The sequence below is a fragment of the Psittacula echo genome (genome assembly GCF_963264785.1).
Source record: "Psittacula echo genome assembly, chromosome: Z".
Taxonomy (NCBI): Eukaryota; Metazoa; Chordata; class Aves; order Psittaciformes; family Psittacidae; genus Psittacula; species Psittacula echo.
This window is the reverse complement of record NC_137742.1, coordinates 20056908-20084639: the sequence shown is the minus strand read 5'-3', so window position 1 is coordinate 20084639 and position 27732 is coordinate 20056908. Positions and strand designations below refer to the sequence as shown.

General features: G+C 40.9%; 1 protein-coding gene across 2 annotated transcripts; it reads right to left on the bottom strand.

The window, feature by feature from the left end:
• Nucleotides 1-22716: 22716 nt before the first annotated feature.
• On the bottom strand, nt 22717-27301 carry GPX8 (glutathione peroxidase 8 (putative); the record flags this gene model as incomplete). Of its 2 annotated transcripts, none has more annotated exons than XM_080637241.1 (3): nt 22717-22880; nt 26274-26535; nt 27095-27301. In XM_080637241.1, the coding sequence occupies 3 exons, from the start codon at nt 27299-27301 to the stop codon at nt 22717-22719; spliced, it is 633 nt and encodes a 210-aa protein (XP_080493367.1). The 2 variants fall into 2 exon arrangements, with proteins under 2 accessions (XP_080493367.1, XP_080493368.1); XM_080637242.1 differs by having other exon boundaries at nt 26274-26409; nt 27248-27301.
• Between the last annotated feature and the right edge of the window lie 431 nt (nt 27302-27732).

Sequence of the window (27732 nt, the reverse complement as noted above, 5' to 3'; positions counted from 1 at the left end):
GGGGCTCAGCCCTGGGATGACTCTGGAGATGTGCATATTTCAAAAGAAAACCATTGTCACCTTGGCCAAAATGCTTTATGAAAGTTCTGGTTCAGCAGCAGAGATGGAAGACAAAATCTGCCTGGCTGCACTGAATTCAGCAGGAAAGAAACAGAGAACATAAAGCGCCTTGTATAGATATCTACAGTTCCCTTCCATGTGTTTTATGAAGCTAAACACAACACATTCAGTGTGTACAGCTTTGTAATGCTCATAAGTGTATAAACTCCCCAGAGACAAAGTGACACATTAAAACTGGAGATTTTATACAGGACGCAACACAAAAATAATCATCCTCTTGGATCGTCACTAGTATTGTTCCTGTCTTTTCAGAATTACAAACATGTTTATCCACTTACCTTTGCAGTTAACCTGCTATAGACTTTCCACTGATTACTTTTACTCACAGCATTTCTGTGTTAAAAGTATCCTTGATTAATTTTGAGTTGTGATCTAAAAGTAACAGAAAATGAAAGTAGATGTCGTCTTGAAACTTCCTTTATTTTAATCCCCACCAATTGGAAAGGCTGAGAATTGGCTAATCAGACCGAGATGCTTCTCACTGAGACTCACAGGAGCATCATCAGACACACAGGCATGTAACATGGAAAAGGTGTTTGGTCTGTAACATGGTATATTCATAGTATTATGCTATAAACATAGTTACATAGTTATAGTGATACACTACAAACATCTATCTTTCACGGACACCCCCTTGTCGTGGGGAAAGAGCCTGTGTGCCCTTGTGAGGTTGGGAGCTATGCTGGTGGTGGCATATGCCTCCGGTAGGGTCTCCCATGTCAGACAGGTCTCAACTGAAGGGTCAGACAAAGTGTGTCCATGGGCAGGATGGGCTCACTAGCCTTCGGGCAACCATCCTAGGAGAAGGACAACTCTAACTTCAAACCCCGGCAGATGGAGCTCCTTTAGCCTTGTAAGGCCATCCATCTAACAGAAGGACACTCTAACCACACCTATGACCTGAGGACGTTGCTGTCACCATCCAAGCTATCTAGGCCCTGACAGATAAACCTCAGGTGTGAAGGGTGGGGCCAGTTCTGCACATGCTGCGCCTCACCTAAAAAATCCACTGTGCAGGCCCAAAGGGTTTACTCACACTTGCAAAGCCCTGTAGCGAGAGGCGAGGGACGAAACGGTAGGTGACAAGGTGCACTGGAAGCCGCAGACCCAACCCTGCATGTCTACTCTTTTATATGGGTCTGAATCGTGGGTTATCTACCGCCATCACCTGCGACTCCTCGAATGCTTCCATCAGCACTGTCTCCGCTTTTTGCAACTGGATTTGCCTATCTCACGTTGGCCTTTTTAGTCATCAGTGCACTTGCAGTAAGCGTGGGTAAAGCCCTTCCCAAATCTTTGTTCGCGAAGTTAAGCCATCATCATCATCACAAACATCTCCTTTAAGCTCTACAGGTGTATTTTATTTTTAATTCACATTTATCTATCCACCTCCAGACAGGACCTTCATGAAAAGTGGACAAATCTCTTGCACAGGTTAAAGCAGCCTAGCAGCTGCTTTCACCAACAGTAACTTACAAAGACTCCCAGTGCTTTGTCCTTCTGTCAGAGGAGTTGGTGGGATCACAGGGAACAAAGCTTGGCCCCTTCATGCATGCTCATGCTTCATGGTTGTTCCCTCAGAAGGTGATCTCTGAAGAAGTTCACCTCTAGGAAACCTCTTGTCCAAACTGGTTTGGCTTTATGCTAGTGTCTGGGTCAGGATCTGTGCCACCAGGCAGGAGCCCCTGGATGTGCAGGTGTGATGGAGTGAAAAGCATGCTGGTCTCTGATTGACATTCACTCTGTTTTTCTCTCCCTGGTGGTGTGTTGTCCTTGTGGTGGGTAAAGGGAGCTGGTCAGGCTCCTAATAGAAGTAAGACAAAGCAGATGCAATGACATTTCCTGAGCCTTGTTCCTTCTCATAAGTAACCTTCCTCTACCTTTCCCTGTCCTGCTGGTGCTGGCCACGGGATAGGTGGCTGTGGATGTGTGGTGGTGCGGAAATGTGGACACATGGGACACTTGGAGGTGAAACAGGAAAATATCTTTTAATTTGCGGTGGGAGGGCAGAGGGGAGCAGGCAAAGGGCTTAGTGATCGTGTTTCGAACGTAAGCGCCTTGATTTTACATAAGCCTTGTTCTGGGCATGTGGATTTTTCATTGGATAAAATCTTTAGGTGTTAATTAAAAAATTACACCAGATCTCAAGGTGCAGTTTGATTAAAAAGAAATACTAGAAAGAGGAACTATCTTTAGTAAATAGTTGCATATTAAGTCAGTAATTCTAGGTCTCTTCAGGATGGAAAGGTCAAAAGGGACCTGCATAGAAGTATTTAGAAATGGCACAGGGCTTTTGGTATAACAATAACTTGTGAAAGCCTTTCTTATCAGTGTTGCCCATTTCCTGGTCTAAAGGCAATACCCAAGTCTGAGTGTCAGCGTGGCCATTTTCCTGAGTTTCCAAGGTTGTTCAATGTGTCACTAAGAGCAAACACTGCATGTTCATGTTGTAATCACTTTTGATAAAGTCTTTGGATTTCTTGTGTGGGTAATGTGGTTACAATTAGAACCCACTTGTTAAAATAGGGTAGCTGGAAATTTTGAGGATTATTCTCCTTCTCACCCAGAAAGGTGTTTCAATGGCCTATGAGGCTGTGATTCAGACGTCCCCAGAAGATGGATACATTTTGTGCTCTGATCTGTTCTACGGCACATGTCTCAGGATTTCAGGCAGTAACTCTTGTATTGAATCTCACATTTCTATCTGTGCAAAGCTCACCTCAGCTGATGCTTTACAGTTTCAAATAGCTTTAGCACATGTACCAGGGATCTCCCTGAGTCCCTTTGAGTGGGTTGCTCTGGCTTTCAGAGAGGGGACACCAATGGCACGTTGACTTAGCAGGATTTCACAAAATTGCTGGGAAATCTCAACTCTGATTGACAACATTTGCAGGCACTTAATGCAAATAATTACTAACAATTCTAATCTCTCTTCTATGTCCTTGAACTATAGAAATGTCTTCTCTTTTAAGCCTTTCTGTAGTGATGTGTACAGCTGATTCAGTACCTTAAAAAGCAGCCCTTTTTTTAGCACTGTTACGTGAACAATTAATAGTTTCTCCTTGGGGATTTGTGGTAACAGCTGAATTGTCCCAGACATCAGGTGAGCTCTCATTTATGACAGTGCTGAGGGAGTATAGTCAGTGACCTGCTGGAGACACTTTTCTCCTCTAGACTAATAGGATTGCCATTTTCCTAAGCTGTGCTGCAGTAGCACACAGAGGACACAGTGCCCTGCATGTGCACGTAGTAAAAGATAGTCCGTAGACTCCTTGATTCCAAAAGGATAGGCATAATACAAAAGGAAGCATCTTATACCCTGATTGCAGTTGGGAAGCTGAAGCACAGAGGTGTAACATATTTTGGCATAGGCCACTGCACATGCCTGTGACAAAATAAGAGACAGGATCCTGACAAGCTGCAACCTGCTCAGGTTGTTTTTCATAATTGTGTATTGTCTCTTCTCTCTGCCCCAAACTCATCCTGCCTCTTGGAGGACTATAACGAGCTGATATTGGAGCTATGAGTAAGGAGAGGGATGTGTGGAAGGAAGAATGTTGCAAGCCAAACTGTAGGTTTGGAAGCAAGTTTCTTTTTGTTGAAAAGGGTTTAGGAATTGATCAGGAGCTGCACATTAAATGTCATAATTCAAGTCACTGAACTCTTTAGGAATAAAGGCGTTTATGTCCATGATTATGTTCAGTTCTCTATTGAAAAATGAAATTATTTATAATGAATCCTTTGCGGATTTTCTCTTTTTAAATTTCTTTTGTTCTGTATTCCAGATTGGTTAGCAGTGACCTTTGGGTTCATACCACTGTGAATAATAAAACAATAAAAATAAACTTTTTAAAGGAATAATTTTCTGAATGAAAGATGCCAGAGAGGTGACTTAAAACTATCATAAAAAAAAAATTAAATCACTATGTATTTAATTGAATCAGAATCAGAGATGCCTTGTAGGAAAGGTTTTCCCTTTATTTCTGGGCTTTCAGTTCCTTTGTGCTAGTGGTTAGTCTCAGGCAGCCTACTCTGCCTGCTCCTTGGTCATCTCACTATGTTGTGTTCTCACACCACGGACCAGAACAGATCCAGAACTGGTGGTTTGGACACTATAAACCCATAATCAACTCATGCCTCTTCCTTCCAAGCCTTACAGCCCCAGCATGGTGGTAGAGTTAACTGTTGTGGTAAGAAAAAAATACGTACAAAACCCCAACTCAAACCAAAACCAAACAACTAAAGGAGGGAAATTAAAACAAAAAAAAGTGAAATATCTGCCAACTGTAAAGCTTACTAGTGTTTTCAGTATGAATTATAAGGTGTTAAAACTGAAGTAGTGTACAACTATAATCTTTTAGCCCCTGAATTTCAGCACTGCCTTTTGAAATAGTTAAATAGAATGATATGTTCAATTCTTCACATAACACAGAAAAATCCCTTTTAAATTTGAATGAAACTCAGAGCAGGTGGAATCAAGGTCTATAGCTAAGATAATTTTGTTTTTATACTAAATGATTGCCATGAGGAGAATTCCCTGTGAGCAATGGATCCAACATCTTCCATATTAAATCTTTTTACTTCTCATTTTGGGGTTTTGGATTAAGGCCAAAATCAACACCTACAAGAAGAACCGTGAACCTGCAGAAAGTATTCATAAATACTATGCTGTTATTTTGTATGAACTCTTACACAACCTTGATTTAGGAAGAAAAAGGTGAAGCACAGGAATAAGTTACCAGAAAAGAAGGTGACTGAAAACATTTGGTTATTTTTGTAAATGGCCAGAACTAGAAGGGTTATATTTATTTGTTTAGCAGGTGCTCAGACATTGCAGCCTCTGCATCTCTGATTACTTTCCACTGGATATCATCCAAGCAATTTTACTTTGAATCATAGCTCCTTTGGGGTTTCTTTTTTGTTTCTTTTGCAGCTGTGCAGCTGTCTATTCTGGCAACAAAAGCAACATGAATTAGCAAATTTACTACCTGTGATTTACTTTCTTTTAGCTCAATGGAGAGACATGGGAAACTGAAGTCCATTTCCACTACCGTCACAATTGAGTGGTTGCAGGAGACGACTGAGACGTAGCTTCATATAATCAAAGTTCTATTAATGTGTATTAATAGTCATTAACATTATATAAGGTGATTTTTTACTGTAAGAAAATATATTTAATATGTCAAAACTACAGTGCAAAAGCATTCCTTACAATTTACTGAACAGTATACAGCTGTTTAAATAAAGTGATAAAAAATTATGTTACAGACCTAAACTCTTTCCATTTAGCCAGATTAACCTGTTTATTGTACCAAAGACACACCTCGGTATATTGTTACCCTCTTTCAGTCAACAGTTGCAACACAGATCTTGAGAGCTTATGAATGCATTTGAACAAGTGCCTAACAAAGGACAGACACTCAAAGTTATGAAGTTTAAATTGCAGCTTCTGGCATGTGTGGAGCCATCAAACAGGTGAAGTTCATCTCACCTGTATATGGCTTTCTTCCTGGATGAAATATAAGCCCTTCAAAAATACAAACCAAGGCTAGACTCAAATGTAGAGTTTCTCTCTTCTGTTTTCATAGTGTCCTAGAATGGTTTGGGTTGGGATGCACCTTAAAGATCATCTAGTTCCACCCCCCTCATGTAGTTTTTCAAAATTCAAACCATGAAACCTTCAAAATCATGGACTTTCAAAGCGGACAAAAATGTTACAACAATGTGTGAATCACAGCCTTATCCATGTACAGGTGCTCCCTTCTGTACCTTAGACTGGGCTGCAGCCCTGGGATGAGCCAGACTACAAACTGACTTTGGAGGTACGTGGGAATGTTGGCAACACCCCAAAACAACTGCTCCTCACCAAACATCTGGCCCTGTATTTGTAATTTTAGTCTCATTTACCACAATTCTGAGATTTTTTCAGTTTGACCAGAAAATACCCAACAAATCTCCCAGCACATGATTCTGTTGAATGTGCACCTCACTTACTTTTTCCTGATTTAGAAAGCCTGATTAGAAATAATCTTCATCACCCAAGATACTGTTTTTCAGTCTGGAACTAGTTTCCTATGAAAGCAGCGTTTTAGAGGAAGAAGGAAATTATCAACTCACTGATAGAATATCCAGGACAAAACAATTAATGAATGCAAACTGGGTCACAGATTTAGGTGGTAAAAGAAGAAGCACAAGTATTGCTGATGTGGCTTTCAGAACTAAGTTTGGAACCTATCTCTTTATTCAGACTTGCTCCCAGGTGTGCACTGGCAAGGGTAATAGCCAGAAATTTGCCTCTTTTCAAGAAGAGAGGATAGGTGGGTAAATGTAATTTTTTTGAGAGCTCCCATATTATGATGGCAATGGGTACCGACACAGTAGTTAAGACAGAGAGATATGGCTTTATGTGCTCACACTGAATTAGAGGTGAACATAGTTCTACGAGCTAAGCTTTAATTTGGTTTATTAAGTCCCTAGTTGCAAAATACACTAAACAGTGCTACTGCTGGTCAATGCATACATTAAGTTCAAATTCTACACAAAAAAAATTCTACACAAAAAATTCTACACAAAAAAATACTTCATATTTTATCCTTCGTCTTCTTCCTCCCTTCTTAAAGTCTGCTTGCTTAAGAAGGGAGTACTATGTTGTTAGTATATACTATGGTATATATATATATATATATATAAATATATATATATATATAGTTTGTAGCATAGTACTATGTTGGTAGTTCAAAAGTACCCAGAGACATGAAAACAGAGTCCTGTTGTGCTGCATGCTCTGTAAACTCAGTCTTTTGGAAGTGTCCTTTTTGGAAGGATGTCCTTTTGGCTTATGTTGTGTGACTTCTTTGGTGGCAGAAAACTTGCAGAATTTCATGGTCAAATATTTAGCAGAGGAAAACAAGATACTTACCTAACTGTATTAAATATGATATTTCTTCTTAATGCATTCTTTCCCTTTGTAGCGGTTTTTAAGCTTTTTTTTTCAAAGGTTTTTCTAGTATTTGGTGAACCCTTCTGGACATGTTTAGAATGTCTTACATGGCCAGGATGTCAGTGCAAGGAGCATTGATCCTGACCAACCTCTCACAGGAGAGTTTAACAAACAGCTAGGGTAGAAGAAATAGAGATGTGGACCTTTGCAAAGGCTTTCCCAATTATTGTGCAAAAGAGCAAGTTCTGACCTCCAACACAAATTCTTTAATACACTTTAGCACACATTCAGCATCTGAGGTTAAGCCTGAAGATTATGAAAAAATTACTTATTTCCTCATTAGTTACTAAGATATTATCTTGGAAATCCCCATGGTCCAGTTGAATCTCTTTGGAAGTTCTCTAGTGGATTTTTTGGTTTGTTCATATTTGCCACAGCCCCTTCAAAACAACAAAAGGGGCTGTTGCTCTCTTCTGTAGGCTTTGAATCAGGCTACAGAGGATGGGAAGGCATGAACTTCTCAAGTTCAACAAGCAAGCAAAACATTGGTCTGACTTGCTTCAATAAAATAAACAAAGGCCAGCAAGCAGATATCAGACCTGAATGCTTGCCGCTAACTAGGAGATCCATCTAGAGAGGAACTAGAAATTTTAGTCCTGAATTTTGTCTGCTTGTTGGCCAAAGCCTTCACCCATCTGCTATTACAGAAGGAGCCTTGATTGAAAACAATGTGCAACTCCAGCAGCACCTGTGGAATAGCCTATGGTCTTCTAGATGAACAAGTAAGGTTTTCTGTTTCATATGATTCACCTTCTCCCAAGCCTTAAGCCATGTATGGAAAGAGTTATTGGGCTGAATGAATGTTAGGGGTGTTGGATGCTTTTGAAAACTGCCCCATAATCTAATCAAATCTCTTTGTTTAAACAAAACACCTCCAGGTATGCTCTATCACAAAGCAAATACGCCTGTGTAACCAAGGGGCATTTTACTAGCATTCACTACAGTGCAAATTATCAAGTAGGTCATAATTTCAAGATAATGAATTCTTGTCAATTATGTTTACATTTCAGTAGATACACAAGGGCTAGATTTAGAAGTGATTTTGACATCAAAAAGTTCTTCAATGACAACCAAGAGTGAAACAAACTAGGATGTGGAGGAAAGTACTGCGGGATTTGCACTGGCTTTCAATGCTCATATTCAAGATTTTTCAAAAAGAAAATACTAAAACTGAGGAACAAAAAATAAGTAATGGTGGGAGATGACACACAAGCAAGAAATATTAGCAGTAGTACTTACAGTCAAGGTAAAAAAGGTGAAGGTAGAATTTAGAGGCAAATGAGAAGACAATCAGTAGCACACAAGGTTGTATTTCAATATAATAAATAGAGGCAGTAACTGCTCACAAGCGCTTTCACAAATCCACTGGGAAAAGACCTGATCATAGCAATCCATGCTTCAAAACACAACCACATACCTGACAACCAGTGTCCGAGCGTCAATGTTACATGTGGAGGTAACAATCCAGTGAAGGTTGAGGCGTTGCAATGCCTCAGTTTGGGATGCAGGACTCCTGGACTCATCATTTTGCAGTGGGCATTTTCTTGGCGTTGTATCTGCTCCAAGATACATTTCTTTCTCCCAGCTCTGGCTCTGTGTAGACAACCTGAACGTGTAATGGTGTGTGTACTCATCGAAGGGCAGAAAGTCAAGCAGTGGCTCCAGCTGCGCTCTGAGCTGTCAGGAGTGCTCTGTAGTCGTTCAGATGTACTGGTGTATTGCTGTTCAGTACTGGCAGGTCCTCCTGACAGTGTCTTGGGTCAGGTGATGAAAGGGGTGCTTCTGCAGGTGTGTGTAAAACCACATGTGGCTGCCAGTGTATGGAGCCACCTCTTCTCTCCTGATCTTTGTTTCCTTCCTCAGAGTTGAAGGGCATTAACAAAACACTGCATTTGACTCATACAGTTGTCTCTATGAACGTTTTTTGCCATAAGCATGTATCTGGCATTCAAGACCAATGTGTCTGTTTGCATTTCCCCCTGATTTTTACTTGTCTATACCTTTTACTGAGGCCTGTCCCAGCTTTCATGGACAATGGCTGAGCTGTTGCTGGGGCACATGAGAGGACTCTGTGGCCTGAGGTCTGTAAACACTAGTACATCCACTTAACCTTGAATACGCAAATTGACCTAGTGACTTTTGCATGACTGCCTTACTTAGGCCTAATCATGTAATAGATGTGATGGTTCTGCTTGTATGGTTTGTGTGGTAAGGTGTGGATCCCACAGGATTTCAGGATATATTAGTTTCTTGAAGATTTAAGTAGGAAGCTTTAAGAGAAGGGAGGTTTTCTAAAGTGACGTTTCTAGAGATCATGATTCTACTGTTTTGTATTTCAGTACTTCACTGCTGTATGACGTAGCCATCCTGAGGGATGTAATAAAAGGAACTGTAGCACTTACAGAAAAATGCCCCCCTTGCTGAAAACCAGCAGATCTGTTCTCTACTTCAAGTGTTGGAGCTTTTAAATTTCAATGACTCCTGAAAAAGAGTTCCATTTGTTAATATAGGTTGACAACAAATGCCTGAAAAGTTTACATGCCTGCGAAGAGTTTTCTCTTGAAAGTACAAGCTGTGTTGTTCTACTTTCATGGGTCTTCATTGTCCACCAACTAAGAAGTAGCTTTGCAATCCCCTAACTTAGGTGGATCTCAGGTAGAAATTACCAGACAAAAGTTTCCTACAGTTGTTTGTATCCTTGGGGCATTTTGCACAATTTTTTGTGGTGAGAGGTAAAGAGTGGTACAAAGTCACTATTTAACCTGTGACGCACCACTGCTCAGCTTTCTAAAAGCTCTGATTAAGTTATTTCTTTTCTTAGGAGAAAATACCTGTATTTCCTTCACATGGTTGGTTTTCTATGGATGACTGCATAGGTGATAAGAGGTGTGTACCCAACACCTCTACAGAGTGTTCTTCAGAAATGTAATAGCTATCAAATATCTATTCACGTTATCACAGTAATGGACTACACAGGCCCCAGGATGTTCCGGGGTGTGCAATGCAGAGCACGTGCATTTCAACAAAATGAAGAGGAAAGGAAGAGATGAGGCTACAAATAATACGTGAGTCTCTTACCCTGTGGAGTTTTGTGTGTGTGTGTATGAAATGTGTTACTAATAAAATAACTACAGATCTATTTATTGATAAATGTTTTCTAGCATTTTATTCTTGGTAGATCTGATAGTCCCCAGCATAGTCCCATTTGTATGTATGTGTTGTGTTTCTCTCTTTTCTTTTGATGCCAAGTTTATGTCTTCTAGCAAAATTCAGAGTCCCCTTTGTCTCAGTTGGTCTTTGGGTGGGCTCAGAAATCCAAGGCCCTTGGTGTGGAGACAGAAGAAAGAGCTGGAATGGACTTGTATCTTCTGTTAGGGAAGAGAATTTCACAGATTGTGGGTGGACAAAGATGATTTGACCTATATCTGTAACCTGAATATGAAGAAGGGGTTTTAGAAGCTTAAGAAGGTGGAAGAGTTGAAATAGATGAATATCTACTATGAAGTTAGGTACAAACTGCCTATCTTTGACTCAAGAAGCTTTTAAAGTGCTTAACTGAATGAACAGTCTTAGGATATGAATGATGAATTAACCTATGTCATCTAGAAACTGAGTAAACCACTGGTTTGCTGAAGTTACTGTCTCAATAGTGAGGGATATTATCTGAGTGTAACTACAGACCTGTTTTTGAAGAGTGTAGTACCCAACAGAAAAACAAACCAAAACAAAACAAGAAAACCAAACCAAACAACCTACCAAAATACAATTTAATCAAAAACTTAGCTTATGATTTTCAACTATATTGAAAATATTCAACTAGATTGAAAATATTGTCTGACATTCCCTGAATGTTAGTTTTTTGAAGTGAAACCAAAGAATGTTTCCATGGGAAATAATGGTGTGGAGGTGCAACAGAACTTGAGGACCTCTCAGCTGATGGAGCTGGACCTGTCAGCAATTATTAGATTGAAACATATTTGCAAAAAGAGATGACAGTTGCTTTTTAAGGTGTATGTCCTGTATACCCAGGAAAGAATGTTAGAAACCTTGCCCTGTCTCCAAGACCACCTCCAAGAAGAATCGTCTACAACAGGTGCCTGAAACTTTGGATACAGTTACAGTTCATAATTATTCAATGCCATAATTACTTTTTGATAACTTAATTTTACAATAACAGCAGTTTGGTATAGTAATATAATAATAAGTAATGTGATAACAGTGAGAGCTGCTAGAGAAGCTTTGGAAAGCACCACATCTGAGTGGCGTTTTGGCAGTTTGCTAATCCAGACTCTCAGGATTCCAAGAAGAACTATTATTTCAGCACACAGTTGGCAGCTGGCAAGGAACGCAGAGGTTCTGTTGTTGGGTTGGAGTTTAACCAAGGTAAACAAAATGTAGCTCTATGTTCTGCAGACCCCAAAGCCACCACGGGATTCCAAGGTGTTCTGAAGCCTTAAATGAAACATTTTTTGTAGCAGTGGTGTGCTGAAATGGATTCTTAATATGCACAGATAAAGGAGGTGAACACTGAAGACAGAAACTTAGCAGAAAGGCCTGGGACAAGCAGGATAGGTCTTGGTCTGCCTGCTGAGCAGCAAAACCAGGCAATTACTAGAATGCGCTATTGTTTTATGAAAGCTGAAGGTCATGTTAAACGGTATGTTACATGAAAAGTCATATAATGTATTAAAATGCGCTTATCCCTTGGTACACTTGTTTTCGTTTTTCCTCCTCCCTTCCCCCCACCCTGTTTTTAAACCAATAAAGACCTATTACAAGCCAGAAACTGACAGCTGACCCAAATTCCTTCCTGAGATAAACTGATCCTTCGTCTACTTACACATGCCTGACAACGAGGCTTGTTATTAGTGCTGAATTTAACATTGGAAATATTAAAAATTTAGGTGGAGGGGAAGGTGTGGATAAATGGTAAAAGTCAGAAAAATATACACACAGTCTTCACCTTTTAAGTGTCAGTCTATCCACATAATACAGCATACTTGCAGTGACAGAATGCAGCACATAAGAGACAGTTACAGGGGTTTTAATTAATTTTCTCACTTGTTTGCATAGATGCAATTTTTCTTGATGTCTGAGATGTTCATCTGAGGATAAATAATGGACAATCATTTCTACAGCTCACTTCCCACACACTCACAACCCGTTTCCTGTGCTGGCAAAGACATGAAATGGGAGATGCCTGACAAGCAAACTAGTAGACTGAGATGTTAAGTGCACAGCTTAAGGTAAACCCCAGCAAAGAAACAGGAACTTTTTTCCCTCCTTGTCCGCTGGAAGACATCTTAATAACCTGCGCTTTTTTTACAGCTAAAATGGAGCTGTGTTTCACTGCCAGAATATTCCAGTTGTCTGGACAACAATATTTCATATTGGAGTCTAAACAATGGTTGCTAGTTGCAGTGTGAAATGATGTGATGAAAACAGCCATATGAACTCAGCACGTTCCCTTTCCTGATTCTTTCCTTGCCCAGCCTTTCTCTGCTTTCTGTTGCACTTAGAAACACTTGAGTGGCAAAGCTTCCTTTTATAAATCTACTACTATTGTCAGTTGCTTACAGAGGCCAACAGTTACATAATATAGTTGAAAATATTGTTTGACATTCCCTGAATATTAGGTTTTTTTAAGTGAAACCAGAGACTTATTTCCATGGGAAATAATGGCATGGAGCTGCAACAGAATCTAAAGAGCAGTTTTGTTTACCTCTCTTTCTCTGACATGGATACAAGCTGTCTTCTACCACTTTTAAGACAATTTTCTATGACCAGCTCTTGTGATCCTCTATTTGCCAGAACTTGGTGAAAACTAGCATCATCTCTTGTCAGCAATTATCTGGCAAGGAGCACCCTCATTATCATGTTCCAAGACACCTGGGCTTACAGTTTTTAGTGGTCCTTGGTCAGCAGTCTGGATGTGATGAATCCAGCTTTGCTGAACTGTGTTACTTCAGTCAGTGCTTAATTACCTGATAACATTTGGGAGGCTTGTAGCTGATGTCCAGATCCCACCTTCAAACTATAAACTCGTATTTTAGTTTGAAAAATTCTGAAGGCTGCTTCTGCTGAAAAATTGGTATCTAAAGACTGGGGATAACAAAGGAGAACCCCCTCCCCAAAGTTACTATGGTATTGAGAACCTGCATGCCAGCTTTCAAGGATGTACCAAGCAACGACATACCAGCACCATCTGCTGCCAGCAGAGACAAACTACATGGTTCCTATGTAGTGGTTTGGGAATATTTTTATAGTGAGCTACAAAAATTCACCCCCGTTTCTAGTATGTAAGTGAAATAACTGAGCAATTGGCTGCATCGGTTCTATAATGAGAAGCCTAAAATGAGAAAGAAATGAAGTGAGAAAGAAATTAAGACACTTGACCAAGATGAACTTTTCATTTCACTTTGAAGAGACACATGTTAATGAGATGCTGGAAACATTTCAGAAGAGATACGCTTATCTGTGGAAAGCTTTTCTAAAACAAAAGTCCATTATCTAAAATTCAGTTTCAATTTTTAAGTGACAACAGAGGTTTTATCTACCACATCATTTGCAGAGTACCAGGTGCTTCAAGTGAAGATGAGAGCTTTAAGGATATCCTTGGTGTGTTGCGTAATACCTGCCTCAAAATTCAAGTCATCCTCCTTAGCAAACATAAAGCAACTCAGATTTTCCCACTTCTGCTTATTTCTGGATTTTATTTACCACTGACTTCATTTAAGGGTCTACTTATTTTAGGGCTACTAGCAAACATAATGTCTTGGCATGTTTTTTACTTGCTAATCAGCATTCAGCCATTTTACAGAAAAGCCTCCAAATCTTTTCTTGTAACATGTTCCCGAGGTATGCGTGCATAAGTTGAAGGTTCACAGGCAGGAATCCCTGCTTGTAACACCAACTGCAGTGCATCATGTTATTTACTCTTTAATGACTTGCTTGGCATTAATTAATCGTAGTTCTAATTCACTCAAAGAAAACCTTGTTAACTGAACGACTTTTGACTTGTATTCCAGCTTACAACTATAAAGCTCTCAGACTGCGACCTCTTTTGTCCCACTGTCAGACAAACTGTGGTTACAGGTTTGCTCACCTGAAATTAACTTTTCAGTGCGTGCAAAAGCTTTGTTAAGAGGCCTAGACACTGATGTGATACGTAACGGTTCAATATACTTTGCTTGAGTGTTGCTAATTCATTGAGTATTAAAGTTAGCTGGCTTTGCCATGCATGCCATCGTTTGCTGTTAAGGGAGGGTAACTGCTGGTTGGCCGTGAACGATAGTTTTGTAGGAAGAGCTCTTGTAGGAAGAGCTCGTATTCAGTTAAACGAACAACTGAAGCATTGCAAACAATCCTTTGTGGTAGTACTTTAGCAATGAATGCTGTATGTGTTGTTTGCTTTATGGAAAGCTTTAAGGTGGAGTTGAGTGACTCAGACACTTTGTGTCCTGATTCTGCTTAGCTGTGTCCTTACCAGTACAAAATGAGATAATAAAATGGCACTTTTGAAATAGTTTCATTTTGATGTGCCAAAACAGGTCTATCATCTGATATTTAAGTATTGCCTGTAACTCAGGCACCAATATTCTCCTCCGTCTTGCTTACATTATGACCTTTTTCAGATGTGATATGTGCAGCGCTATAGAAATAGTAATGAATCAGAAATGGGACTTTTCATGAGATCTTAAGCTCCTTTCCAACCCGAACTATTCCATGGTTCTATTGGATTTTTGCAGAAGAATTCTTTTGTTGTTGTTCAAATGATACTTTTCCAACTGAAATTTGGAAAAATCTCTCTTATATTCCTGAAACCTTAAGTGAAAAAAACTTTGAGCACATTTTTAAAAGTGGCAGTCTGTTTCTTACTGTAAAAAATATAACACTTTTAATGTTGATTCTCAGATCCAAAAGCTAGAAAGATGAAAAGCTTTTTCTTTTTTACAAGCTGCTTGTCCCTCAGCTTCTGTCACTTGAAAACGATCACTCGAAATTTTGAAACTGTAACAAGGGCTGAAAAAAGGATGGTTCTGAACTTACTTTTTGGGAATAAACAAAAAAAAAGGAAAGAAAAGACAGGGAGATATATGTTGTGGTAACTCCTCTTTTCCATTTCCTAGCTGTTTGGATTTAACAAAACCTTATTTTGCAACAAAACCACAAAAACCATGTTCAACTTATTTCCTGCCAACTCCAGTTTTCTCTGGTGACACGAGTGCCCAAGGTGTGTGCAATCCCCCTGTCACCTGCACTCCATAACACACAGGTAAGCAACTCATCTGCTGGGACAAACTGATTGTCCACATTTTCCCCTACGACTTGTGCCTTTGCCCATCACATGAAGCAAGTGATCGCAAGTTGAGTGGTTGCTTATGGCCATGGTTAGGTTCTGCCCGGTTTTGTTTCTGGAAGCCTTGGCCACCACCACACGGTGCAGAGATGCGGTGCACTGCATTAGGTCTCTGCCAAGCTCCCGTTTTCGGACAGGAGGGCCCGGTCACCCCAGCGAGGCGATGCTCCCCAGGCCTCGCTGCGAGGCCGCTGCTGGGTGCCGTTGCCCGGGTCCTCACCGTCTGCAAAACCCTCGGTGAGAAGCCAACCGACGTGAGGGGTTTTGCCCGTGCAGTGTGCCGAAGCTGCCCTGCTCCGCTCCCCGGGCAGGGGCCGAGGCAGCCCTGTGGATGTGACCCACCGCCCCGGCGCGAGGTCACCAGCCGCTGGGGTGACGGCTCCGCGGCCTGTCAGTGCCCGAGAGGAGCCAGGACCGTTCGGCACCGGCCGCTGCCCCGCTCCTCCCGCTCAGGGGCTGCGGGACCCGCCGCGGCGCTCTCCTTTGCCGCCGCCCGCCGCCGCTCCTTGGCGCCGCCGCGCAGCCCGGGCGCGCTCCGGCCCGCCGGCGGGCCGGGCCGGGCTCTGCCAGGCTGTGCCGAGCCGGGCCGAGCCGCGCTGCTGGCCGCGGGTTCCCGCCTCGCCTGGCGCGTCTGAGGATTGCTTAAAGAGCACCGGCGGCCGGAGAGGAGCGGTGCGGGGTGTGCGGTGGAGAGGCTGGGACCGCCGCGCGGGCAGCAGGACACGGGGGCTGGCGGGGCTGCGAGCAGACTTTCCCACAGGTTGCCTTCAGTACACCTGCCCTGGCCAGCCGATCACACCCCGGCGGGCCCCCCTCCGCCCGCAGGGACCCACCTGGAGGTCAAGTCGTCTAGCCTGAGGCGGCAGCGGTGGTTGCCTCTGGCGGCGGCGATGGAGTGGAAGCTGGAGAAATCCGACCCGAGGACAGGCAGGAGGGATGAGGACTTGCTGCCGGTAACGGTGCCCTGTGCGGGGAGTAGGGGGCGGCCGGGAAGCTTGTCCTGTGGCTCCCAGCGAAGCCTTGCAAGGAGCGAGGCGGGGTGGAGAGTAATTTAAGGGAGGAGAAGCTGCGAGGCACGCGTTTGTGAAGTGTTGTGCCTCTGTGTTTCTTTCAAGGAGAAAAGGATGAGAACATTTGGAAAAGATCTGAAGCGGAGCCGAGAGCAACGCCTACAGAAAGCAGCTAAGGTAAGGGCAAGCACAAGCATTCACAATTTATATGCGCTGCGCTAAAGAGCTCCTCTCTTTACATTTCTGGGGCAGGGAGAGGTGGAAACTGTCGAAAATAAGGGATCTTAAAAAAACCCCCAAGATTATATTATTTTTTCCTTTCCTATTAATCATTCTCACACTTCCTTAAATGTACCATCTGAAATGTCAGGAAAACACAAGTTATGGTAAAGTGTCATCTGTTGAGGGGAGAAATTCAAAACACCTGTGTAAGCTTCTCTCCTTTGACACTAGAGGGACTGCTTGCTGTTTAAACTGGTTGAAATGATTGAAGGGGTTGTATGGATTTCCAGACCTGTCTTTTTATCGGCAGTGCACGCTGATTTGTCCACGTTTAGAAGGTAGTAAAGATAAAAGGGACAGAAAACCCTCACGCATGACCAGTAGGAACATAGGTGGAAAGCTTATAAATCACCAACAACATGCTTGACAGTAAAAAGAGGCAAAATATAGGCAGCTTGTGCCTTATGGAGTTGACAGAGATCACAAAACCTGGTGAGACAGCAGTACACAGGGTGGTGGAATGGGAGGTGAAGGCGTAGAAGGCATTGACCATGCTGAAAATACTGAAGCAGGCGATGAGCAGTATGCTCTTAGATGTGACCAGAGTATAGAAACGTAGCCACCAGCATGCTGAGAATGTCACTTCAACATAAATATTTCATGTAAGTGACCCCGTGGGAAAAGCTATGTTGTTAAACTGAGCAATGACTGGGTCCTAGGAGAAGAAACTTTGAAGGGGGATGGTAAGGGAGCACTAATGACCAAAACTCAAGAGGATGTAACAGTCTGGCAGTGCGCTAGCTGGCTGTTGTGTCTGAAGTGTCAGCAGCTGCTAGCTGCACTCCATATTGTTTCATTCAAAAGCATCGTGGAAAACTCAGAGGTGGCCTCCTCTTGCTATGGAACAAGCAGAACTCAATTAGCCAGTGCTTTTATGTGGCTGCTAACAACAGCATTCAGGCAAGTAAATTTTCCAGTGTTCTGTTTCGTATTGAGTTGAGATTTATGTTGAGTGATTTAAGTCCAGTTTTAAAGAAGCAAGGGAAAGCTTTGAATTTGGTATTCATGTTTATATAGAGTGTATAACTCGGTGGCTGCTTTCCAGCGTGACTTCAAACAGCTTTCCATCAAAATGGATGTTGTAGGTAAAATTTTGCCTTCCATTCAGCCTAAATCCATTAGCTTGAATCTTGGGATCTTTATGCATCTTCTATTATGTGGCTGTACATGGAGGTAGTGTGGCTGATCACCTGATGTTAAGTTGCTCTACGGAGTAACCAATGATAATTCTAATTTCAAAATAGCCTAAAGGTGACTATACTTTGGGCTCATCTAGACTAAGATTTCAACAGTGACCACAAATGGATGCCCAAGAGAGAAAGGACAGAAGTTAAGTATATGTGATACTAATTAACTTGTGGAGATAACATGCTATATTGGTGCTGGTAAAACCGAGACAACAAACTCTTTGCAATGCTATTCAGTTTGTTTTGGATAGTCTGGGATGTGATTCTAGTCATACTGCACATACGTTTTTAACTATTACTTCTGGTTTTTCTGAATCAGAAACTTATCTGTGTGATATATTTTCATATATTTACAATATTTACTGCTTGAACTTCTGCATGTATGTGAAACATCAACTTCAAAACAGGTGAGCAATGCTGAATTTAGGTAGAAAATAAGAGATGTTTCCAGGCATGTTATTTCATGAGACATCTTGCTCTGCAGGGATTCTGTGTCTGGTAGGCAGTGTGTTGCTAGCTGGCTGCTGTAGCTGAATGGAGCAGCCACTACTGCACTGTCACCAGCTGCAGAGCCAGCTCATCACTGTTTAAAGGAACAGCCAACCACTTTGGAACGTGGTAGGGGTCTAATTTCCAGGAATGCAGGTGGTGTGTTTGTGTGTGATGGGATGGCAGTGTATGTTAGCTGGTTAAAGTTCTGATATCAGCTAACATGCAGTTGCTATCCTTTTCCACATACCTTGATCATTGCAATGGAGAGCTACTACTTCTGCATCAGGAATCTTTTGGGTCCACCTAATTTTTTGACTGTCAGACTTATTTTTGGTATTACAGTGGTATCTTGTATTTCTGTTATCCACTATCATCCAAAGAATTGTGAGAATTTCTAGTTGATTTAGTCTCTGATTTTCATCTGCTTTTAGCTACCAAGGTAACAGAAAGTTTGTAAGTACCTGAAACAGATAAATAATTCAAACATTTGAAACAATTTTAAGCTATAGAAATTTTCTTAAAGCAAAAGAAGAACAGTTAAAAAGTCACAAGAGTTTTACAGTTTGGTTTACTGAGTAAATAGATGCTGGAAAGACTTAAAATAACTGCCTGAATGCTGTATCTGAAAAATAATTACCTTTCCATTCTATATTAAAAAAAAAAAAAAAAAAAGACAAGTCACCTTTTAGAGTTTTTCTTCTCCTCTTGCTTCTCAGAATAACTTAATTTGTGAACAGCAATACAATTGTAAACAGACATACACATAGTCTCACCAACCAGGAGACGCAATCTGAATAGGACATAATACTATACCTCGGAAGGATAAAGGCTGGAAATACACTGATCCTTTGACTGATGTTACACTGCAAACTTCTATCATACTGCCACAGGTAACTGAGTGTTACTTCTATCCTCATCCTGGCACTTCAGGCACTTCGAATGGTTATAAAGAAACTTGTTATTACTTGCTTTATCTGGGTGATGCCATATGTGCCTTGCAAAGTGCAGGTGTCATAGGAAGAGAAATAGCAACACTGTAATGGTCCAAAGAATTGGGGTGATCCTGCTGCTGTGTATGGTGATTAGGCAGTGTACTTAGTAGCTGTTCTACATACACCAGCAACTGACTACATTGCCACATTACCACATCACTGTTGAGACAAGAATGTTATCATAAATACTGTTACAATAAATACACTTGTTTTAGAAATATATCATCTGATCCTTAAAGGTGGTATTGGGCCCAGTGCCTGCCTAATTTCCCTGACTGAAAGGAGCTCTTCTAGGTTATACAAACTAAGTGAACAAGCGTAAAAAAGTAACTGTATTTGATGTACCTGTACAGCTAATCCAACTGGCTTCTAAAGAAGTTAACAAATTATGTAAGTATTAATTAAGAGTTTCAGGTTTGGGCAGTTCAATCTTAAATTTGTGAGATTATTTAAGAATCTAATAAATAGGTATTAATCTGTTTATAGTGTTTGTAGTTTAGTATTTTTTATAAGATATATCCTTCACAAATTGTAAATGGACATTTATAAAAACATGTATTCATATTACTTTGTTGACTTTCGACTATAGATAAATGTGTGCTTGTATAACAGTGTTCTATCTTTCATTTTATTTATTCACCCTTCCAAGTCTGTGTAGATTTGGCTGGCAAAGATGCCTGCTTTATTTTTACCCTTTTTAACTGTTAACTTGATTTTAAGCAAGAAGTGATAAGTTTATCAGTGATCTGCCCTAAATATTACATTGGAAAAGCTGGTATGTCTCATGAAGAATAAGTAATACAAACATACTGAATTTACAGTTTGAGAAACTGAAAAACTTAAACTCTGTGTAAATTCAGGACTGAATGGTACCTATATTCAAATTTCTACAGAAGATGGTTGTAGTGGATTTTGATCAAACAGTGAAATAAGACATTTAGTGACTGTTTCCTCAGGCAAAACCTTCCTTTCCTAGAAATCTGAAGTAAAAGTAATTCAGGAAGCAGGGAGTTAAATAATCATGTCCACTCTTTTGCTAATATCCCATGCTATTTCTGAATACCAGGAAAGATATTTAATCTCAATGCTGGCACTGAGTTATTTAAGATTACAGCATGCCCTATGAAAAACAGAATGTGAACCTCAGTGAGTGAACTGCAAGCAAGGTGTGCACACTCCCTTCCCTTCTGATCCCTTCCAAATGAGAAAATGATACTGCACAGTTTATCTCTCAATAGGGTATTTCACAACTTGAGTGAAATTTCCTGTATGTTGAGTAATACGCTCAGGCAATAACAGGGCTAAAATATATTATTTTTCAGGTGTTCCACTAGCAGCACCCAACATTTCTTTATACCTACCCTTTTTTATTCGGTGATACAAAAACCAGGGAGATATAGTAGTGCACATGAATGGATGTGCATGTTTTAGTCACATACATTTTTTCAAGTAAATATATCATCCACAACTTACGGGAACAACATGGTGTCCTGCCACTTAGTTCTATGGAATATAGACTGCTGCCAGTGAGGGGAGAAAATTCACATCTCTATTTCCTTCCTACTCCATCAAAGCAGCAGGGACATGTGACAAAAATCATCTGACACCTTCCACTACATGTTCCCAAAGCTGGAACTGTACATGCACAAGAAAACTGGAGTAAAACACAGAACCTCAGTGTAAAAGCAGGAGCTGTTTTGATCGATTGGGTGTAGAAACCTGTGAGCAAACAGCTCAGAGGTTGGTCTAAACCACCAGGAATAGGCACGTTTGGACTAACTAGACCCTTATGTAGGCCTCTGCTAATCTCTGAAAGTTAGAGTGGATAAAATTGTCATGCATAAGGTTTGACCTTCCTTCCAAAATGATGCTTATCTTACTGAGGGTGACTGTTTAATCCTCCACATCAGTATCATTACTCATTCTTTTTAAATTATGTCCTTATCTTTCAGAGGCTTCCTGTGAAATTCTCCATGAATTTCACAGAGGAATGAGAAAATACCTTTTTTTAAATTGCTTCTGAATTTCTTTTTAAATTCAGTTATGTGGCTATCTTTATTGGAAAATGTTTTGAAGCACTTTGGATATTTTCAGTCACTGTTAGATTTGCAAGAGAACAGTGTTAATGCTTCCAGTCCTTTTTCATACAGAAAACCCCTCTGAGATGCTGTTTCATTTATATTCTCTCAGGCTTCCTTTAAGACTTGGACAGCTGGAATGAACTTCCTTATTTCAATTTTCTGTCTATATTCATCAAAAGATAAATCAAAGCACTTGGCAGTTTGAAATAGAACAGTGGAACAGAGCTGGAAATGGGTTTGCAGTTACATGCAGGATTGGGGAGACTGCAAGGTGAGAAGAGTGGGGCTTAAAGCATGAACTTTCAGCCCCTTCTTCTACCTTTACGTAAGGACTCATTTATTCCAGAGATGCAATGTAGAAGGATGTCTGACTGCCAGGCTGTCGATGTTTGTTGCCCCTTGAATCTTCCTGTGAGCACCCATGTGTATGTATTCACACAGGCCCTGCTTTCATCCAGGTCAGAAGGCTGGGGATCCAGCTCATAGCCGAGCTGCTCTACTGCAGGGCAAATGTATGCAGAAGGCTAAAGTGGTTAAAGGTGCTGCTGTAAAGGTGAAATGTAAAATTAATCAAAATACAAAGCAGGCAACGAAATATTTTTGCAAATTTTCCTTTTTCTTTTCATAATTTTATTTTCTATGTACAATTTTTTACAACTAAGTTGACAGCTTTACAATTTACTCATCTTCTCTGAGAAGATACTGCAAAGCTGGAATCTTCAGTTGCATTTGTTTCTAAAAACCCTGCTGTGATGCATCTGGCCCCATGTGTTTCAGTCAGGGCATTTATGTGTTAATGGAATATCAAAATCTGCTCCTGGTAAATGAGAAACAAAACTCTTCTGTGCAAATACTGAGTAATTTATCAACAATTCCTCTTCTTTTTACCTGTCTCCCTGCTCTTGACTTTAATAGCTACTGTCAGTAATGTAAAGAAACATTCAAAACTTTATGCAATTTCAAGGTCCATCCCCGCAAGGTACTGAGTGTCTTGCTATTCTCAGTAGCCTCCCATGGTTCTCAAGGCCATTACACGACCAAGTCCAACATTAATAGACATAGTATAGCTGAAAATACTAACACGAAAGAGAAGTAAAATCACCTGATGGTTTAGCTTCTAGCAGCATTTTCCAAGAATGTAGTAAGGCTGTGTACCCATGTTGTTGAATGGATTTACCGCATAAATGGCTTTTTCATAGGTCTTCTCTTTTTTTCACGATAATCTGCCTAATTAATGATGCTACTTCTGGCTTGATATTTTCTATAGGCTCTTCAGGTCTCCAGAATTTCACAACTTTACCTTCAGGGCTGACAAGGTATTTCCAGAAATTCCATCGAGGCTCTTTCTTTGAAGAATCTGTAAGAATGGCATCAAATCATTTTAGTGACTTACACTTGTAATAGTTTCATTGCTGTCAGTGATTCTAAAACTATGTTGAAGTAATCCCACCTTATTCTCTGCTAGTAGTTTGGGCATGGGTTTAGTGGTTAGTGTTAATCTGAAAAGTGGGAAGTGAATTATGCTTTCCCCTCATTGTGAAATTGATAAAGAGTTCCTACTTCTATTATGCTCTGTTTCCTAGGGAGGATGATATGAGGTCTGAATACTCATTTCGGGAATCCCCAGTTTTATGCTGGTTTAGGGGAAATTAAATGGGAGCAGGAAGTCGCTCTGGTGATGGCTTAATCTGACTCCTTAAATCCCGTGAGGCAAAACTTTACCAGTATCTTTGCTAGGATGAATACCAAGCAAGATAATTTCTGAGATCAAAGGGCTATCCATAAACTGTGTGGCTCCTAGAAGAGGCTTTGTCTTTGGAGGGTCTTACAGGTTTGGAGGGAAATCTCTCTGAGAGAAAAACTAGGAGAAAACTCCAGGAGATTTTGACTGGGGAATGCGTCCAGTGGGCAACAATACTGAATCCTACACTGATTCTTGGAATCAATGGTTTGAATTTTGCCATTATACTACATTTGTAATGTTATGACTGTAAGGGAACACCATGGCAAGCAAATGGGTATAGTAAAGCTCATGTCATGGAGGCTTTGGCCCACCTAGTAATTATATCTTTACTGAGTTGTTGTTATCAGTTTGAAGCAACAGGGTGGGGGTTGACCTGCTGGAAAGTAGTGAAGGGGAAAGGGATCTGGGGGTCCTGGTGGATAGGAGGATGACCATGAGCCAGCAATGTGCCCTTGTGGCCAAGAAGGCCAATGGTATCCTAGGGTGCATTAGAAAGGGTGTGGTTAGTAGGTCAAGAGAGGTTCTCTTCCCCCTCTACTCTGCCTTGGTGAGGCCGCATCTGGAATATTGTGTCCAGTTCTGGGGCCCTCAGTTCAAGAAGGACAGGGAATTGCTTCAAAGAGTCCAGCGCAGAGCCACAAAGATGATTAAGGGAGAGGAACATCTCCCTTATGAGGAGAGGCTGAGGGAGCTGGGTCTCTTTAGCTTGGAGAAGAGGAGACTGAGGGGTGACCTCATCAATGTTTACAAATATGTAAAGGGTGTGTGTCAGGATGATGGAGCTAGGTTTTTCTCAGTGATGTCCAGTGATAGAACAAGGGGTAATGGGTGTAAACTGGAGCATAAGAGGTTCCATGTGAACATCAGGAAAAACTTCTTTACTGTGAGAGTGACAGAGCACTGGAACAGGTTGCCCAGGGGGGTTGTGGAGTCTCCTATGTTGGAGATATTCAAGGCCTGCCTGGACAAGTTCCTGTGTGATGTACTCTAGGTTACCCTGCTCTTGCAGGGGGGTTGGACTAGATGATCTTTTGAGGTCCCTTCCAACCCTCGGGATTCTGTGATTCTGTGATTCTGTATACTCTTCCTTGTTCATCAATTTATATGAATATACAAAGTACAGACATGTAGGAAGCTGGACATTATTTGAGGAAAGGTGAGGCCACAAACTTTACCCAACAAAATGCCTTACTGCTATGACAGAAACAAGCAGCAGTTGTGTAAAAGCCCTGGGGTTTATGCTGCCAGGGGATTCTTTTTGCACTGGACTATCTTACAGTGCTGAACAAATAGTAGCTAGCAGTCACTGTCACAAGGGGGTGTAGCACGAAGATGCTCAATCTTAGGCTCATAGAATGGTTTGTGCTGGAAAGGACACTAAAAGACACCTAGTTGCACCCCACTGCCATGGGCAGGGAAAGCAGAACCCGTCCCTGGGTGGGCTCGAACCACCAGCCTTTCGGTTAACAGCCGAACACGCTGACCAGTTGCGCCACAGAGACTCCCTTCTGACTGTCAAGATGGCTACATGAAGAAAACAGATGCTTCTTTAACTGAAGATAAACAATAATTTCAAGTGAAGCACAGAAATGCAGGAAAAGACAGGCCTTATTTCAAAATATGTAAGTATCAGAGGATCTTCCTCCTCCTTGTGGATGAACAGCACGTCAAAGAACCAACTGAATGCATATGGCTGTTCTGTTTCTAAGTGTTATGTCTGATACTGATTGGTAGTTAGAATCTAGATTCATCCCACACAGCTGGTACCTATGTGCTTTAGTCTCCTTTATAATGAACTAAAAGGCACTTCCAAAGTGCATTTAATAATTCCACTGGACATCAGGCTATTCAACAGCAACAAGACCTTACCTGAGGTCTTTGGTGACATGCCTCAGGGGAGGCAGGAAGAAACACAGTTACAGTGACAATGGTGACCACTTAAATGACTCCTGAATGATACTATTTTTCAAGTACATGACAGGTATCACAGAGGATATGGCAAGAAGCAACAGACTTAAGTAGTGTAAGAAAGATTTAATTTAGATGGTGGAATGACTTTCTGACAAGAGGAGCTGTGAACACCTATAACAGACTGGGAGGTTTTAGCATCTCTCATCTGACTACTGTAATAGTCTGGAAAAGCAGCTGTAGTACTAATTTGGGTAACCATGATCCTGTCTTGGGGCAGGGAGATGGAATATGGGCTTGAGCCTTCTACCTTATTTTCTCTTTAAAATGATGTGATAGAGAAGGATTATGTTCTAATTATCCTTTATTTCGTATGTCAGTATTTAGTATGGTTCAAAGACCTGGCCAAAGCTTAGGAGAATTCAGAGAGGATTTTCAAGTTGACTTCGACACTACGAGCTCTTCGGTCAGCTGAAGAGAGTTTCATTTTGCTTGTGAGAATATGAGGCTCTGAGTCACTAAATTTACTGTAACAGGATTACCTGTGCAAGTGAGTTTTTTGGGTCCTGAAATTCACAAGACAAATTAATGCAAATCAGTGATTATATATAACTATGGTATACATGCTTTACAATACAGTTTACATAAAGATAGACATATTACTTTGCTAGAAAAGGAATTTTTTTAATGTGCATGTGCTTATGTAAAATCTGTCTGTAATTTTATGACCCACATAATTAGATTTTTCGCTATAAAAAAAGTTGTTTTACAACAAAAGTTATACAATTTGAAATGGGATTTTGTAGATGGTACTCTTTGCTCTCAAGTTTATACATCTGCAAAATGTATGTTTCCAGCTGGGCTGGACACAGTAAGCTGTTTTTATAACCAGCGAGGAGAAACAGATGCTTTCAGGGCACAACTCGTCTGACCATATTTTTGATACCCACATTGAAACTAGATGAACTGTATGGTGAGTGCCTGTTTCTCTCCATTGACTATGAGGACTACAATGTTTCCCAACAAACAAACTCAGACTATAACTTTGGGAGAATACCGTGGTTACAGAACACTCGATATATAAAAGAAAACAGTTACCTATTAGAAATTTAAAGGCGGGCTCTGCTTCTGATCCTAGGATCTTGATTTTGTGGAAAACAGGGAAAGTTACTCCGTAGTTTCCTTTGGCAAAAGACTCTATTTCCTGGCTTGAACTAGGCTCTGATTCTCCGAACTGGTTGCAGGGAAAAGCCAGCACAGTGAAGTGGGAGGGGCCAAACTCTCTGTGTAGTTCTTGCAGTGCGATGTAATTTTTGTCTGTGTGCTGGCAGTAACTGGCCACGTTTACAACCAAAGTTGCCTTCAGAGGAATAAAGTTATAAGAGTAAGAAAAAACCCTAGAGATTGTGTAGAGATACAATTAAGTTTTAAAATGGCATCTCCCACTAACATAATCGTTCCTGCCAGAAAGCAGGTAAAGATGATAGACTTTTTTAAAAATTCAATAAAAACTTCAACCTACAGCTTTGTTTTAATATAAACATGTAAAAAAGCAGGTATTTAATAAGACAGGCACTAGAATCATATTTACTAGATCAATTTTCAGAATTCAATATAACATGCTACTATTCTTAACCAAGATTAAAACGCACAAATTGTATTGTTAGGCTATACTAAGTTGTAATAAAGAATACACCACTCCATTCCCCCATTTTTCTTGATTTATTACACTAATGTTTAATTCCTGGATCAGGCCTAAACAAAAAAAAAAAAAAAATTCTTACCAGATAACTGTTTGAAGAGCAGGAATTTAGCACAAATCTTTGCTGAAAATTCCCATAACCAAACTCTCGTTTACCTACAATTGGATACCCGTTTTCAGTAAAGATTCAAGAAGATGTAATAAAATCGTAACTTACTTTCCCTCTGTACTTCTCCAAGGAAATGATCCTTCCTCGTGAATCCTTGACTTCGAAAGAATAAAAATCTTTGGTTTTAGGTTTAAAAAATCTGAGTTGCAGCAGGCAGAGAATGGCGGTACACAAAACCATTGACAGAAAGACAACAAAGACCCTGGCTTTGGGCACTGAGTATTTCAGAGGATAAGTAGTTGTGAGAGGCTCCATTTTTGGAATCTTTGGAGAGGCGCCTGGGCAGGCCTGGAAAGTGAAGGAGGAGCTGAAATATGAAACTTGCAGCTCGGACTGGGAAGAGCAAGCTGCTCGTTTTGTTTGTGTTGCAGCAGCAGCTGTTTCGTATCACAGTTCCTCTGCCGAGCTTCCGAGCCCCTGGGGAAAACCAGAAATCTCTCTGGGGAGAAAAATAAAATCCAAAGCCAAAATGAAAGATAAGTGTATTCCTATAACCTAAGGATGCCGAGTGCTCTGTTTAACTGATCTGTGTGGGAAACTGATGTTGGTCTGCCGCACACTGTCGTGAGAGTTGCTGGTGCCCTGAGTTTGTAGTTCAGCTCCAGTGCAACCCCTGTGCCCCTTGGGTGTCCCTGGCAGAGCGGTTCAGCAGCTATCAGGGAGACCTGGACAAGCAGCCTGGGGAC